We start from the raw sequence: 16,127 nt of genomic DNA, 5'->3' as shown, positions 1-16,127 counted from the left end.
TTCTCACTAGGCCTGCTACCCCTGGGCTGGGCTTGCTGACACAGAAGCAGCCATTGCCACCTTTCTTTCTTTCTTTCTTTCTTTCTTTCTTTCTTTCTTTCTTTCTTTCTTTCTTTCTTTCTTTCTTTCTTTCTTTCTTTCTTTCTGTTCATGGTACTCTCTCCCCCATGGCACGCCAGATGGTCAGACATCACTCGTGTCCTCTAGAGCAATTCAAACAGGCCAGCGAGTCAAGCGCAGCAGGCAAGGCTACAGCCATCCTGCCTCCATTTCTGCAAGGCCCGTTTCTCCTATTGGTGTAAAAATGAATTAAGCACCCATTGCGTGCTGACACTAGTAGGTACCAGACCCTGGGTATTCCAGGAGGAGAAGAAATAGATCAATTCCTATAATGCAAGATACCCAGAGGGGTGGGGAGATAGAGGGGACCTCTAGAACAGATGCGTCCTGGGACAGATGCAGGGGTGGGAGGCAGTGCTAGGCACTGCGACAAGGGTGTTGCCACCTGGTGATGAAGGGACTCCCGGCAAGTGACCCAAGAAGAATAGACATGGGTGGACGGGCTGGAGAAGAGGGGACGTCCGCAAAGCATGGTCCACAGGTGAGGAAGGACATGAGAAACTTGAGCAATAGAAAACCAGGGTTGGCTCTGATGCTGTGTGACGGCCACAAAAGCACAAAGGGACATAGAGTAAGAGTTCCTGGGGCTCTCCTGTGCAAACTTGTCAACTTTTGGTGAATGGTTAATGACTTTAAAATAGTGTTAGAGTTAGAAGAAGAGGAGGTGCATAGGGAGGGCCTAGGAATCAAGAAAGAATGAAGCGCCTAAGCCTACAAACCTACTAGGCCCCTAGAGGGACAGGGAAGCCACACGCCACTACTTGGGTGAAGGGCTTAGTTGGCAAAGTGTTGGCCTACAGTGATGGGCCTGGTTCAAATCCCAGCTCTGGCTCTTACAATCTGGTTGGCCTTGGGCAAGCCACCCCTTCTGCTGGAATCTCTCTCTAGGACAGAGCTTCCAGGGGCTATGTCCACTGAAGAATAACCCAACTACTGCTACCCGTGCTGGGCGATGCCAGTCTGCAGCTGTGAGGACCCAGGGTGCACACATCAACTGGTGGCCATCCCAATGTGTGATTATGGGTGTGGTTGAAGACAAGGCTCTGGGATGCAGGGACGTGGGGTACAGAGACAGGAATGTAGACTCTTCGAGAACATGGATGCCAGAACCAGAGGGAGGTGGTACAATTTCTGCAGCCCCCCAGCCCAACTGGCCCTTGCATTTCTTGATTAAAAAAAAAAAGGCCAAGCTCCGAGGGCTTGTTTCTGGTACCCTCACTTACCTTCTCCCCAACAATCCCAGGCTCTCCAACGAGACCCACGAATCCCATAAGCCCCTGCGAATGACACATCAGGAAAAATGAGTGAATCTGGGGGCATGCTGAGTGTTCAAGGTTTTCTCTCTCCTGGGGCCCAGCCCACCCATCACCCCACCCCGTCAATCCCCCCCCCCCAGCCCTCCTCAGCCCATGCCCAGTGACTCTTATGGCTGGGACTGCGGTGGAGGAGCATAGCCTCTGGGCTGCTTCTCCCCACACTCTGCCAGATGGTTCAGATTTGAGAGCCAAGTGGTGGGGCTGCTGCCAGCAACTCTGGGAGCCGAGCATTCTTCCCGTGCCAGAAGCAGGCTGGGATCCCTACACATTTGGAGAACTGGAGTTGGGGGGGGGGGGAATGAGCTGGGAAGAGGCCATCTGTCTCCATCTTTGGGGGCTCTGGAGCTGTTTCAGAGAGAAACAAACTTGTTGACTGGAACAGAAAAACCCTAACAGCCTACAGCAGAGGCAGGCAGGACTGGAATCTAGGAAGTGGAGGTTTCTACTGAAGGGCCTTCCTTTGCTGAAAACTCATGTACTCAGACACACAGACATAAACACATACACAGAGAGACACACAAACACACACAGATACACACGGACACTTTTACACTCACACACAGTACAAAGACACATACATGAAAAGAGACAGACATACACACACATACACAAACATGTACATACACACACAGACACACATAGACATGCACAGCATATATATAGACACATACAGGCACACACATAACCCATACACACACACACACACACACACACACACACACCTCCTTAGGCTCTGTTTTAACTCTTCTGTGTGTGACTTGCCTCCAGGTTCCAGAGGCCGTTCTTAGTGGCCCCGCTGTCACCCTGAGCTTGCATATGCCTTGGGCAGGTAAACAGCCAAGAGTCCCCAAGGAGGTAAAGCAAATTCTTGCTGGAACTCCCTCCTGCCTGTTGAGACACACACTCAGAGGGCTCCTGTGTGGGTCAGGAGGGCAAAAGAAGCTTTGGGAGACTGCAGATGTGCATCCAGGCACTTCCCAGAAAATTAGGATACACAGGAGTGGGTGTGTTTGTCCTGTGAAATCTGTTCCCTGTACCCCACTTCTGACCAATGTGAGGTGAGACCTGGGGCTGCTAACAACCCAGAGGCCCGGTGCTCAGTTAAGCGGGAGAGCCAGGCTACCTGCCAGGGAGTTGTGAGGGGGGTGCTGCTCAGTCCACAGGCCCATTTTTCCTTCCCCAAAGACAGCTGTAAGTGGCGCACTCCCAGGGTCGTGAGTATCTTGTGGCAGCAGCCAAGTGGGTGGAGGCAGGGACTCAGGCCATGCCCCGCCCATCCCTCTTGAACCTTTTCTCCACTGTAGGCCCCAAAGATGTGCATGTGAGTGGGTCAGCCCCATCACCACCCACGGGATGGCCTCCTAGCCTGTCTCCGGCCAGAGACTCTTCCAGAGTTAATTTAAGGCAGCTACAGTGTGAGCTATGGGCTCATGGGTCATATGTCATGGAGGATGAGCCATGCACTCACTTTTCCAACCACTAAACAAAACTCAGGCATGATAACTCACACCTATAATCCTAGTACTTGAAAAACTGAGGCTGGAGCATAATCTGGAGTTTAGGTCTAGCCTGAGCTATGTAGCAAGTACCAGGACAGGCAGGTCTACATAGTGAGTCCCTGTCTCAAAATATCAAAACCAAACAACCAAATAAATCAAATAAGCTGGGGCCTTTCTAAGGTGACAGTGACATTAATACTATGGATCCATGTACCGAGGGCTTGTTAGATGCCCAACCCTGCACGAGGCACTCTGTCTAAGCCACTCTTATTCAAACAGGTTTGTGGACCTTGAACTAACTGGTCGACCTACATGTCATCTGCAAAACTGGCAGCCTAACAAAGGTCCCTCTCACCTCCTGGTGGTTCTGACTGTCCGTGACCCTGATGCTTCTAAAGGGGCACAGGGCTAAAATATGACCAGAACTCCCCACCAGGAAGTAGTCAGGGAAGGGAATAGACATGGTTCTGTGGAAAGGAGCCTGCCCAATAGGCCTGGAGAAAGAAATTGCATGGCTACTTTGAATTTATTATTTGGTGAGACCTAGAAGACATAAATCTCCGACAAGAAGCCAGCGGGGGTCTGAATGGGCCATCCAGCAAGTGCCTGCTGCCCTGGCCTCCAGAGCCCCACGGGGCGGGGCGCCTTCCTGGGGGGAGGGGCTTGGATTGTAAGTCAAATGGAAGCAAAGCAGTCTCTCTCAGAGGCGCACAGGGCTTCCTCCTGACAGGGTGGCCAGAGAAGCAGCTCTGAAAGTCAGGGGCACAGTCTGCTCCTGGCTAGGTGGCCAGATATGGTAGCATCTCCGTCCTCCCAGCATCCTGTTGGGCACGTAAGGGAGGAGGTTCTTGCTTCTGAGAATCAGATAGCTGTGACTGAGACTACAGCTGGACCACCACTCTGGTGGGTGTTGACCTGCTCCTTGTCAGGACAGGGCAAGGCTCACACTTTGTTCCCAGCACCTAGGACAGGGCCTGGCAAGCAGTCTGTGCTCACTGGCAGATAAAGGCAAGGGTTCTGGGAAATCAAAGGATTTTCCATTTTTGTCTGAGTAGAACCTGGGAAGTCATAGTTTTTAGAGTCAGTCAGTTCTGAGTTATGCTGCTGCCAGTAACACCTTGGACAAGCTACTTAACTTCTTCAGGCCTCAGCTTCCTCATTTGCAAGTTGGAAGCCATAACTGCTCCCATCACAGAACTGTTGAGGGGACTGCAGAGGCATGGCACGGAGCCAGGGACCTCACGGGCCAGTGGTAAATGAAGCCATTACTGTGATTACAAGCATGGCCTGAGGTGTGTGAGCTTGGGGAAATCTTTCCTGGGGAGTCCATGGTTCTGCCCGGAACAGGAAACACCCACCGCTTTGCTATGACCACATGGAGAGGGGCTGTGTCCTCTTGTGCCTTAGAGCAAATGCAGTCTCAGCTCAGACAACCTTCCTTCCTGTCACAGTTTGCAACTGCTGCTGGCCACACAGCTAGCTGGGGGCTCTGCTGTCCTAGCGAGCCAGGGCCATCCTAGGATGGGTGTCTACACCTCTTAGTCCCAGCTCAGCCACTGCCCCTTATGAGCATATGTTTGACCTCAATTTTCCTTTTCCTTTGTGACACAAACTGCCAATGGGGGCCAGAATCCACAGTTTCTAAACCTGGAGGCTCCCTGTAAGCTTCTATGGATGGAGTATAGAACTTGATGGAATCCGGGAACTTGAACAGACAAGCTTAGAACTTTTCTATGCATTACCTTCCTATTAAAACGTTGCATCTTTCTCTAAATACAAACACATATGCAACCAGCCCCAGCAGAATCTAACACTTGAGACTCTCCATCTGGTTACACGTCACTACAACCATTTCTACACAGATCTCAGAGCTTCATTACACCCGGACGTGGCTGTCACTGTCAGGTGTTGACGTTGAGGATGTTAATCAAGCAGATACATGTGCACCACATCATGCTTTTGCATGTGGTTCTGCATAACCATTTGCCTTCGAATCCTTCACTTTTGACATTATTCATTTAAATCTACTCAAAGGAGGGGTCCACGGGCTCCCTTAGTTGGGCAAAGGTATCTAAGAAACAGGAAATGGTCAGGGCCCTGGAGAAAGTGACTTCCAAGAATGGTCTCAAGCTTCCAAGCATCAATTTCCCCAGGGCCAACAATTAGCATAACTGTGAACTTGAATTTGCTGTTTTCTTTCTAGTCAGGAAATACATCTAGGCTGCAGGAGCCTTCCCAAGCTCCCGGCTTCCCACAGCAAGTGCTCGAATGACACTGGAAGATTTCAAACATGTTGGCCTCTGCTGGCTTTAATTCCTATCTCGCTCTCGCTTTCAACAGACGTCATGGGCCTTTTGAGGAAGCCTGTCCCATGTGAGTCTCACACCATGATGGCACTTCTGGGCACAACTGAATTCTTCTGAGTCTTCCTCCTCCATGCTTGAGGTAGCCTCTTCCAAGACTCCTTGAGGGTCCTCATTTTGAGGAGTGGAAAATATCACTGGACTCCACATCTCAGACCTCAGGCCAAGCTGGAAAGAGGCACTGAGGCCTGGAGAGGGGCCCCAAGGTAGCCATCCACACAGCACCAGAAGTGCTTCTCTCAGATAGAGGAGGGCGAGGGTCCTCAAACTTTCTTTGACTGACAACTGGGGACATTTCTTCTGCAGACCCTTGCTTCTGCTTCCCAGATACCCAGAGCCTCTGTTTTGAGCTTCTTCTTTACAACTTAGGGAGGCTTAGACTTTGAGCCTCTGAAGAATGGATCTATTTCTCTGGATAAGGCAGTAGTTCTCAACCTTCCTAACGCTGTGACCCCTCATGGTGTGGTGAGCTCAACTACACATTTTTCATGGTTACTTCATAACTATAATTTTGCTACTGTTAGGAATTGTAATATAAATATCTGATATACACATTGTACTAGCTGATCCCTGTGACAGGGTCATTTGGAACCCCCCCTCCATCCCCAAAGGGGTCACGACCAATAGGTTGAAAAATCACTGAACTAAAAGAACACAGCTGTTCTGGAGAACACTGGTTTAATGCCAGTTCTAGTAGGTGAAATTCATTAGCCATTTGAGCAAATTCATTAAAAATTGTATTAAAGAGTCAAGCCTTATTATTCAGTGTTCTAGAGGCCTGGCTCTGGAATGCTGAGTGACCACCTAGCAATAGACTTAGCACAGGTAAATGCTTCACAGGGAAGACACTGTATAGGCATCATCACTAACTTACCTGTTCTCCCACAGGTCCTGGCCGTCCAGGATCCCCTGGTTCCCCCTGCAAAGGAACAAAAACAGTAGAAAAGTCAGGTCAGAAGGTGGGACACTGAAACCACCCGAGGAAGTGCCAAGGGCCAAGTGGTCTTTGGTGTCATTGGTGATAATGAATCAATCCCCAGACTTTGGCCTCAAAGACGCCAAACAGTTAGCAGCAACCAAGAACACTACCCCAGTACTACAGTCTCATTCCTTTTGAGTAGGTAGCCGAGTTCCCCAGCATCCTGACTTCTTTTGGACACCAAGCAAGCTAATTAATTTTGTTGGAGTGGAAAGGACTGTAAGGTCACAGAGACAGTTACAAGGAGAGCCAGCCAGCTTGACTGAGGCTCATTTCCATGTTGGCTGCCCACTTCAGGAAGAATGTGGAATTGCAGGTAAAGATCATTAGGAAACTAAGCCTCCCTCCCAAGGTTTGTTGCCAGCACAGATATTCTTCAGGAGTCTTGTCTCTGAGCTGGGTTCAGTCTCCCAGCTTCTAGTATTTGGTGACCTGGCATGACTTTACCAGGCAGCTATAGTCTCTGATGAACAGATATTGCTTAATAGGCGGTCATAGCAGTCACAGTCTCTCTATAGTATGAGTGGATCAGTGATCAACAGACGTCCTGGGATGAATCTGCCCACCACAGACACCCAGCTGGTATCGGAGGGACTGTGGCAAGACCCAGAGGGTAGGATTCAGCATCACAAGGAGAGGAACTTAGAAATAAAATATAGCTCATGTCTGAGCCATAGTCTAGATGTCAGGAATGCTGGCAGGGCAGGCCAGACACACGGCTGTTCACTCCCTCAGATGAAGGTTATTGCCAGGGCCTGAGGGAGCCTCCAACTGTTTCCTACCCTCCTCTTTCCAGTGCATTTACAGACTTAGCCCAACATAGCTCCCTTTGAAGGGCCTTCCTTGGAAATGAAGGTTCATCTTTGGTATCAACCTGACTGGATTTGAAACGGACATCAAATCACATGTATGTGTCTACAATGGTATTTCTAGGGAGGTTTAACTGAGACAGGAAGACATGCTGACTGTGAGCAGCACTGCCTCAGGGGCTGGGCACCCAAGTGAATAAAAGGAAGAAAGGGGACATCCACCCAGTGAGGTTTGGTCTGTTGCTATGGATTGTAACACTAAGCATGGGCCTTCAAGACCCGGTTGCCCCAGAGATAAGAGAGTCCTCAGGGAGACCCAAGTGATGCTAAAAGACCTTACACCCAAGTTATTTCTGATTGGTGAATAAAGACAGCCTATAGCTGGGCAGAATTGAGATAGGCAGGCCTTGGTCTTCCCAGACTTGGGACTGAAAGAAAACATGAGGAGAGGGAGAAGAAGGTGGAGAGAGGAAAAAGATCCCATGGGTTAGGAGTCAAGAAAGCACTGGCCATGAAGACTGGCCAATTGGAGTTAAGAGCAGCCCAGATGAGACATAGCAAGTCATAACTCTGGGGTTATCAACATGAAAGTGGATTCTAATAGAGCAGAGGGTAGATCTCTGCCCAGCTCCAGTGCTGAGCAAGGCTTATCGTAAACAATAAAAGTTATATGTCTTTGATCTGGGAACTGAATGATCAGAGGTGGATACAGGAGTGAGATTTAACATTCCACACCAGCCACCATCCCCTGCTTTCTGCTCCCCACTCTGCCCAGATGTGAAGAGGCACTGCTACAATGGTGGTTTTGCCTCCATGAACTCCACTACACCTCTCTGGCCATGGTGGCCTGTACCTTCTCAAATTGACAGCCAAAATAAATGCTTCTTTCCTGGGCTGGCTAGTTTTATGTCAACTTGACACATTATAGCTATCTGAGAGGAGGGAACCTCAGTTGAGAAAATGCCTCCGTAAGACCGGGCTGTAGGCAGAGCATTTTATTAACTACTGATTGACAGGAAGTGTCCGGCCCATTGTGGGTGGTGCCATCCCTGGGCTGGTGGTCCTCGGTTCTATAAGAAAGCAGGCTGAGCAAGGCATGAAGAGAAATCTGGTAAGCAGCACCCTTCCAGGGCCCCTTCATCAGCTCCTGCCTTCAGGTTCCTGTCCTCTTGAGTGCCTGTCCTGACATCCTTCTATGATGAACACTGATGTGGAAGTGTAGGTCAGTTAAACCCTTTCCTCTCCAACTTGCTTTTGGCCACAGCATTTCATCACAGCAGAGTGGCCCTGACTAAGATGTTCCCTTAACTAATTTTATGTCAGGCATGCTGTTGCTGAGATGAAAAAAAAAAGTAGTTCACTCCCTTATTGGGGTCAGTACTTATTTCGATCATTAAAAATAAGGCCCACTAATAGACATAATGCATCTTTATTGTACATCAGAGGCTATACAGAGGCCCAGAGGAGAAAACAGAAATCTCCATCTACTTCTAGGTTAAGCACTGTCAGTCTCTTGCCTGCTCAGTATAAGAAGAAAAATATAAGAAAATAATATAAGAAAATATAAAGTATAAAATATAAAGTAAAAAATTATAAAAATAATATAAAAAATATAAGAAAATATAAAAAAATATAAGAAAAGTAAGGCCCACTAATAGACATAATGCATCTTTATCGTACACCAGAGGCTATACAGAGGCCCAGAGGAGAAAACAGAAATCTCCATCTCCATCTAGGTTAAGCACTGTCAGTCTCTTGCCTGCTCAGTATAAGAGGGCAGGTGACACCGCAGCTCACGCTCCTACTCACAGCCTGCCCATTGTCTGCCGTACCTGTTACTTGAACAATCCGCCACTGTTGGACACCTGGTCTACTTCCTTTCCCCTCTGTTAGCCTGGATTGAATAAGGAGCACTGTTCCCCTCCCTTTTCATTGGCCGTGAGATTCTGTGCTTGTTCAAGATTTTATAGTCAGACCCAGCTTCACTTCCTCCATTACCATCCCCAGACATGCCTCAGTCTCCTCACCTTTGAGCCGTCCAGGCCAGGCCTCCCAGCAAAGCCCTTCCTTCCAGGCTGACCCTGCAACAGAGAGGCACACATGATGGGGGCTGCCAGGGGCAGTGCTGAGGGACCCTGGAGAACCTTAGGAGTCTAGCACATTCTTGAGGGGACAGCGATGCAGAGATCCAATATCACCAGGCATCCAGACAAAGGAATTCAAAAATGTTCTCCAGCTAGGATTCTCTCAGCATTGCTTCCTCCTTCCCTGGACTGATCTGTCATAAGCAGGGACAATGGCCTCTGCTTTCTATGGGAGAGGTCAGGAAGAGATTGAGTAGAGCACCTGGGCTCAGGGTAATTCACACTTCCTGTTTGTGGTCTACCAAACAGGGTCAGAGAATTCTGCTATCCCTGGGACCCTTTTAGGAGGGTTCACGGTGGCCTTCCTCACTCTACCTCATGGATGTGGTGGACTGTTCAGAGACTGTGTGACTCGTGGTGTCATAGCAGACGGAGGCAGACACAGAAGTAAGAATCCAGCTGATTTTATCAGAGTGTCATTAAAGAGCCTGGCAAAAACGGGGACATCGAGATGATTTTGTCCCCCTCACTTGTTCTGATTCAGAAAATATAGTGATTTGTGAAAAAAAGAGATTCTGCTTATGAGAAACAGACTTAAAATTAACTTCCACCAAATTGATAAACACATATAGAGTGTGTTTGTCCTAATTATTCACACTGATAAGATGTAACCCACACTAGCACTAAGGTGCTCCATTATTTCTGAATGTAAAGAGAGACTGAAATCAGAAGCCCGATGCACTGCCAGTCAACACCATCGCTGGGGGTACAGGTGGGGCGGGTAGGTGTTCTGCAAAGCAGCTGGAAGATCAGAAGAGAGTGTGCACCTCAGCTCTGGTAGCCAACCCTACATCCTACATCCCAGCTGTGGGTCCCAGGCTAGACCACTCCTTAGCCTCTGTTGTTCCTCTCCAATAAGACTGAGCAAAGTGAGCAGGAAAATATATAAGGACACAGCCACACAGAGTCCAGCAGGCCTAAGAGGCAGGTAAGGCCATCAGCACCCGCCTTCGGTCTCCCCCCTTAAGCCGCTTCTTGTGTTCTTTGACTGGCCAGGGGTCTCCCTGATGGCTGGCTCTTCTCCAGGCCACTAGCCAAATGTTGTCCTGCCTATGCCTACTGACTCAGCTCCAAGAAGCTCCACCCCCTCCTGGCTGGCAACACTCACCTCTAAGCCCGGGACTCCTGGTGGTCCCATGGGTCCTTCATCTCCCTAGAGTTGGGGGGACATAAGAAAGGAAGAAGGACAAAGGGGAAAGTTAATGTGGGTTCCTGGGGGAGCTCGGGCTGTAGGGAGGGAAAGAACACAGTGTGCAGAGTCCTTGCAGGATGATGGAGTGCCTGGCTAGCTCACAGCCCGGTTCCCATGGTTTGGGATGTGTCCTCCAGTCTCCACCTAAGGGTCACACCACAAATTCCAGTGTCGGAGTTGTTCAAGAGTGGGACCTCAGGTTCCAGCTCAAAGACAGATTCTGTTCTGAGCTCTGCTGTCTACTCCATAGCAGATGTTAACCCTAGAGTGTGCCTTGGTTTCCCCAGACTGAATCCTTGATAGGCTTCAGTTGAGTCCTAGAGGCCAGAGGTGACATCTTGTTTTAAAGATGCCACACCACCCTGCACACAGCACTCAGGAAGGCCCAGTGTCCTGTGAATGTATGAAGTAGTGAGTGGTTCCATAAGCCCAGAGCCTGGCTCAGGAACGGTTTTCCTGAGCGGCTATGCAAGCGCAGGCAGACAGGCCTCGGATGCAATTGTCTCTCCCCTCTCATCCTTCCATTCCCATTCCTGGCCATGACTCTCCAGCCCTCGGAAGGTCACAACAGTCTCCAGCCTGATCCTTCTGGCGGCCGGGGCCTGACCACAAACCCCTTAAAGCAACCCCTGCAGCAAGTATCTGTCTGCAGCTTCCAAGAAAGCAGTCCCACACAGTGACTTGAAGAGCCAGCACTGAAACTCTGCCAGACCCACACCCAGCTCAGAGAAAGACTCGCATCAGCAAAGCTAGCTTACAGTTGCTCATTCTCCCACGCTGTGGCCACAATGCCAAGCAAAGCTCAGGGCCACATGTACAAGCAAAAGTCAGGATCCCTGTGGAAGGCCCCGTAGGCCTCAGGCCAGCTCCCCCTGACTAGGTGCAGGTGAACTCTACCGACATACCAGCCTGGTAAGGCATGGCATTTCCATGATGCCCTAGTGGTTCCCAGGAGCATCTGTGAGACTAGCACAGGACCTGAGCACAGACTCTGGGCTGAGGCACACCTAGGTTCTAGTGAAGGCCCTGCCTGCCTGCTAACATGGGGCCTGAAAGTCTTTTCCTTCCCTGGATCTCCAAGGACCGGTTTACAAAAGGGGCCCAACATTTCCTGTCCTCTCGTTTTGAGACTGATAAACTGTGCTAAGTGTGGAAGGAAAGTCGCTTGTCACACCAGGTCAGAGAAAAGTCACAGGCAGGGTTGTAAGGGAACAGATGCTCTGGTGAGGAATCTCAAGTGGCTCAGCCCTGAGTCGTGGCTTTGGTACCCTGGACAGAGCCAGCTAGGTGCTGGGACAGGCTAGAGAAGACAATGAGGGACAGGAGGGGACAGGGCCATCTCACCTCAGGCCCCAGCTGCCCAGGAGGTCCAGGCAGGCCTCGGGCTCCAGGCTTACCCTGGGAAAGAGAACAGAAATGGTGTCAGCGGTAGCACCTCCACATCAGCTTGGCAGGACTCAGGATGCCGCATCCACCTTGGCCCTGGAGCTTCTTCAGCCAAGGACCTTAGGTGGGAGAGGACTCACCTTCATGCCTTCAGGGCCATTGTCCCCTGGGGGTCCAATGTCTCCTGGAAAACCCTGTGGGAAAGCAGAAAGGCAGGTTATCTGGGCCTCTGGTTGAGAACAAGCCCCCACCCCATTACCGTCCACCCCACCACTACTCTCGTGTGACCTGAGGTCGGTCAGCTATGTGATCCCTTGTCTTCAGACCCCAAGCCTGACTTCAGAGTGGCTGAGAAAATGCAGAAGGCACTGAACGTGGTGACTTGTGTCTTTAATCTTAGCACTGGGAGGAGGATGAGAAAAGGAGGAAGAGGAGGAGGAGGAAGAGGGGGGGGAGAAGGGAGGGGAAGGAAGAAGAGGAGAAAGAGGAAGAGGAGGAGGAGGAGGAGGAGGAGGAGGCAGCAGAGACAGAACGGTAAAGAGTTGCAGGTCATCTTCAGTTACATATCAAGTTCAAAGACAGCCTTCCTGCATGAGACTTGTTGAGAGAGAGGAGGGGAAGGGAGATACAGAAGACGGTTCAGAAATACATCAGGCTGTTGCACATGGTCATCTGTCTCAGAAAATACAGTCCCAGGTTCTGGGGACACTGAGGCCTGAGTCAGCTGCCCTGTCTGAGAATCCTCACCCGTGAGCCATGTGAGCCATGATTTGCCACATTGGCTGTGCAGAGGTAAGCGCTAATGTCCTTTAGCATAGCTCCTCCTACCAGAAACTAGAATGCCTAAGATCTCCTGCCCAGAATGCTGGACTCTGTGACACACTCCTGTCTTAACCTGCGGCTTTAACGGGCTTATCCCCACAGATGACCATAGGGACCGGTCAAGTCTGAGGCAGAGAGGGCTCCTTCCCCTGCATACTCTGCTGCCTCTCCTGGGAAGCCCTTTCCCCATCTCAGAGGCTTGTTTCTACCACAGCTGCTAGCCAGGGCAAAGTGCCCTTTTGCCTGGCTGTCTCTAGTGGGCCAGTTTCCCTAAGCCAGTATGGAAACATCCCTCTCATGTTTTATGTGAAATACCTCTGTTAACCCAGCCTAGAAACCCATTAGCTTAGGACAGCTAGAAATCAAGGCCTGCCCCCTGCCACACGACTCTCTGTGACTAAAATGCCCCCCTCCGCTTTGTCTGCTGAGGATGGTCTTCTCCTCTTCCTTTTAACCTTATACTACTAATTTCTGTTTTAAAAAAATCCTTTTGTGTTTTTTCCCCTGGCACAGTCACAAAATAGTCCTGAATATTTTTTTTTCCTTTAGATAGTCTCACTATGTAGCCCAGGCTAACTTGGCACTTGCTATGTAGATCAGGCTGGTCCTGAACTCACAAGAGGTCTACCTTCTTCTACCTCCTGAGAGCTGGGTTTAAGGTATGTGCCACCACAGTAGGCAAACGGTCCTGAATTTGGAGCTGGCACATGGAAGCTGAAGTTTCCTCCAAATGTAACTGAAATCCTGTCTTGTTCTTCACTCCTTGTGTGAGGGGCAAGTTACTCAGCCTCTCTGGGCTTTAGCCTATAGAGTAGTTAGTAGATCAAACACCTCACTGGGCAATGCTAAGGTTGAAATCAGTGATGGAAGCCTGGTGCTTAGACAGGCACCTCACAGTAAGTATTCCATATAGACTTGCATCCGCAAGAGCTTGGTCCCTTATGCTGGGGGGCCATCCCGGCCTTGGGTTGCCATCTCCTGTGGGAACAGAACGGCCAGGATGCTGATTCATCTCTGGTGTTAAATAAAGAAGGCCATTCAGCCAGGCGACTGTGAGCAGGGGTTGCCTCCCTGGTCCTGAGGGCTAGGTGCTAACCTGTAAAGACACCAGCACACTCATGGCTTCTGCCTTCTGCCATCCAGAGCCACTCCTGGCTATGGAGTCAGCCAGTCAAAGCAGCACAAAGGTAGGCCAGACAGACCCCAGAGGGACCCTGGGAGCCAGAGCCAAGCTGGATCGCTACTGAACAGCGACCCTGGGCTTCAAGCCTTGTTTTTCCATAAACAGGGGCAGAAGAACTCTGCTGCTCCACACCCCGACCCCTGCCATGGTATGGTAAGTTCTCTCCCCCAGCTCCTGGCCTAAGAAGAGCCTCATCAGTTCATGTTCAGGAGTGAGCGTTCCTCCTTCGCTGGCCAGGCTGCCAGGAAATCCAGACTCAGGAGTCTTTCCACAGTGAGCAGCAGATGGACGAGAGGCCAAGTTCATTTGTCTAAAGATAGGGCTGCGTCCTGGCCAAAGTCAACACGGCGGAGAGTCAGACCGTGGCTTTTAGGAAGCACGCCCTCAGCCATCGGGGAAGACTATGAGTGATCTTTGGGAAGCCTGGGAGAGCCCTTGGCTGCAGGAATCTCAGGGAGGAGCAAGGCCCTGAGGCCAGGGAGCTCTGGATGAGGAGTGGGAGCCCTGGCTGGGGACTGGGTGTCAACAAGCCTGAGGGAGACAAAAGCCCTGGTTGGGGTGGCATACTGCAGTTAGGGGGGACAGGCTAGCAGAGCCAGAGCAAGTGCCCACTTGGCATCTAGGGCTTGAGATGCTCGTGACCACAAGTACCAGCTGCTGCCAGGTGTTCTCCAGGCCTCCCCACACTTAGCTGGCATTACCACCACTATTTTTTTTTTTGTCTCGTATTCTCCAGCTAACCCAGATTCAGCAGCTCCCTTCCCTCCCTGCCGTGTCTGGGAAGACTGAGCCCCAAATAGTGACCAGGACAAGAAAGCTTCAAAGGAGGCCCCTACAAATAGACCTGCAGCTCCCAAAGCGGGTGGACAGCAGCCCTGGAGGGCTTTGGTGATGGCTCAGTAGGAACCACAAGTGTCAGGTTAGCCACCACTGGGGAAGGACTCTGAGGTTAGCTCAGGGAGCCCCTGGGTGAGACAGGACAAGCTGGAAAGGGAAGGAGAGCAGAGGGCACTGACCTGTGACCTTCTCTTTGTTTTATTTATTTGTTTGTTTGTTTGTTTGTTTATTTATTCTGACAGCGTCTGGCTACATAGCTTAGGCTAACCTTGAGCTCCCAATTGTCCTCCTGCCTCTACCAAGTGCTGGGATCTTACCATATAACTGAGCTCATTTCTAGCCTTGGCCTTGTCTCTCATTTTATATGTGATCCATACCAACTCCTTCACCATCTCTGGGCACAACACTCAGAGAGGGCGGGGGATTGGGAGGGAGGGACACAGACAGAGACACAGACAGAGACACAGACAGAGACAGACAGACATCACATACCTCAGGCCCAGGAGGTCCAGGAAACCCAAGTGAGCCTTTGTCTCCAGCTTTTCCCTGTGGAAGACACAGAGTCACAACACATAGCATGGGAACGGGCCCTACCTTCCTCAAACATCCATCCCATCCTAGACGGAGGTGACACATTCTGGAACTACATGAGTGAATTGCGTAGCTGGCTAAAGAGAAGCGGTTGCTGCAATGCTGTCTGCTATGTGTCCCGTCTAGGCAACCCAGTTGAGCCACTTCAGCCTTCAGAATCTGGATTTCCATATCAAGAAATGGAGGTAGCCATCCCTGCCCTTGAGTGTGGACAGCATGCATGCGAAGAAAGTGACAAAATTAAAAAGGTGTGGCTTGGCGACAGGGGATGGATGACATCAGTTGTGCCCATGGGCATGTAGAGTGTGCTGGGCCTGGGGCCTGTCCAGCATCCAGTGTGACTCCTGCACCTCAGTTTCAGAAAGTCTATCCAGGAAATCGGCTCGGGGCCATGTGTGCCTCATTTTGCTCAGCCCTAGGACTACTAAAAGTCAAGGGGGAGTCTTGGATTGGTGTACCCCCAGCCACGATCCACAAGCAGATGGAGGGGTACCGGCCTCAATGTCCTGAAGCTACAGCAAGGTGGAAGGAAGACAAAGAAGAACTTACCAGAGGCCCTGGCTTCCCCCGGGCACCCGGGAGCCCCGGCAAGCCATGACTCCCCTGGGAAAGACAAAGCAAACCAGGTTATCTGAGAGCAGCCATGCCAAGAGCACATGCAGTATCCTCCTACCAGCCCAGGCCTAGAAATGAGATTGTCGGGCAAGACAAGGTCCCCCCCTCTTCCACTGCAGGTTTGGGCGGAGCTCATACTTGCCTGCATCCCAAGGCCTGGGTACCAGGATTGGGAGCTGCCTTGGCCTAAGTACAGGACCCAAGGAATCTTGGTCCGTATTAGTCTGGCAGTGCCCTTCAGGCCACATGAGACCAGAGCCCAAGAGAAGAA

General features: G+C 50.7%; 1 protein-coding gene across 13 annotated transcripts in view; it reads right to left on the bottom strand.

Moving 5' to 3' along the window:
* The window catches only part of Col27a1 (collagen type XXVII alpha 1 chain), a 120,572-nt gene that overhangs the window by 40,746 nt on the left and 63,699 nt on the right, over positions 1 to 16,127 (bottom strand). For all 13 annotated transcript variants that reach the window (XR_007977024.1, XR_007977023.1, XR_007977029.1 and 10 more), the window contains exons 18-25: positions 15,791 to 15,844; positions 15,143 to 15,196; positions 11,949 to 12,002; positions 11,767 to 11,820; positions 10,339 to 10,383; positions 9,114 to 9,167; positions 6,173 to 6,217; positions 1,344 to 1,397 (exon numbers count right to left, since the gene is read on the bottom strand). Coding sequence is in view for 4 of the 13 variants with exons in the window: in XM_052176612.1 (XP_052032572.1) it covers positions 1,344 to 1,397; positions 6,173 to 6,217; positions 9,114 to 9,167; positions 10,339 to 10,383; positions 11,767 to 11,820; positions 11,949 to 12,002; positions 15,143 to 15,196; positions 15,791 to 15,844 (414 nt within the window). In the remaining 9 variants the exon portion in view is untranslated. The remainder of the gene's footprint in view (positions 1 to 1,343; positions 1,398 to 6,172; positions 6,218 to 9,113; positions 9,168 to 10,338; positions 10,384 to 11,766; positions 11,821 to 11,948; positions 12,003 to 15,142; positions 15,197 to 15,790; positions 15,845 to 16,127) is intronic.

This window comes from Apodemus sylvaticus, chromosome 3, assembly GCF_947179515.1.
Source record: "Apodemus sylvaticus chromosome 3, mApoSyl1.1, whole genome shotgun sequence".
In the NCBI taxonomy this organism is placed as follows: domain Eukaryota; kingdom Metazoa; phylum Chordata; class Mammalia; order Rodentia; family Muridae; genus Apodemus; species Apodemus sylvaticus.
Note: the sequence above shows the minus strand (reverse complement) of the source record. Positions and strands in the feature narration are given on the sequence as shown.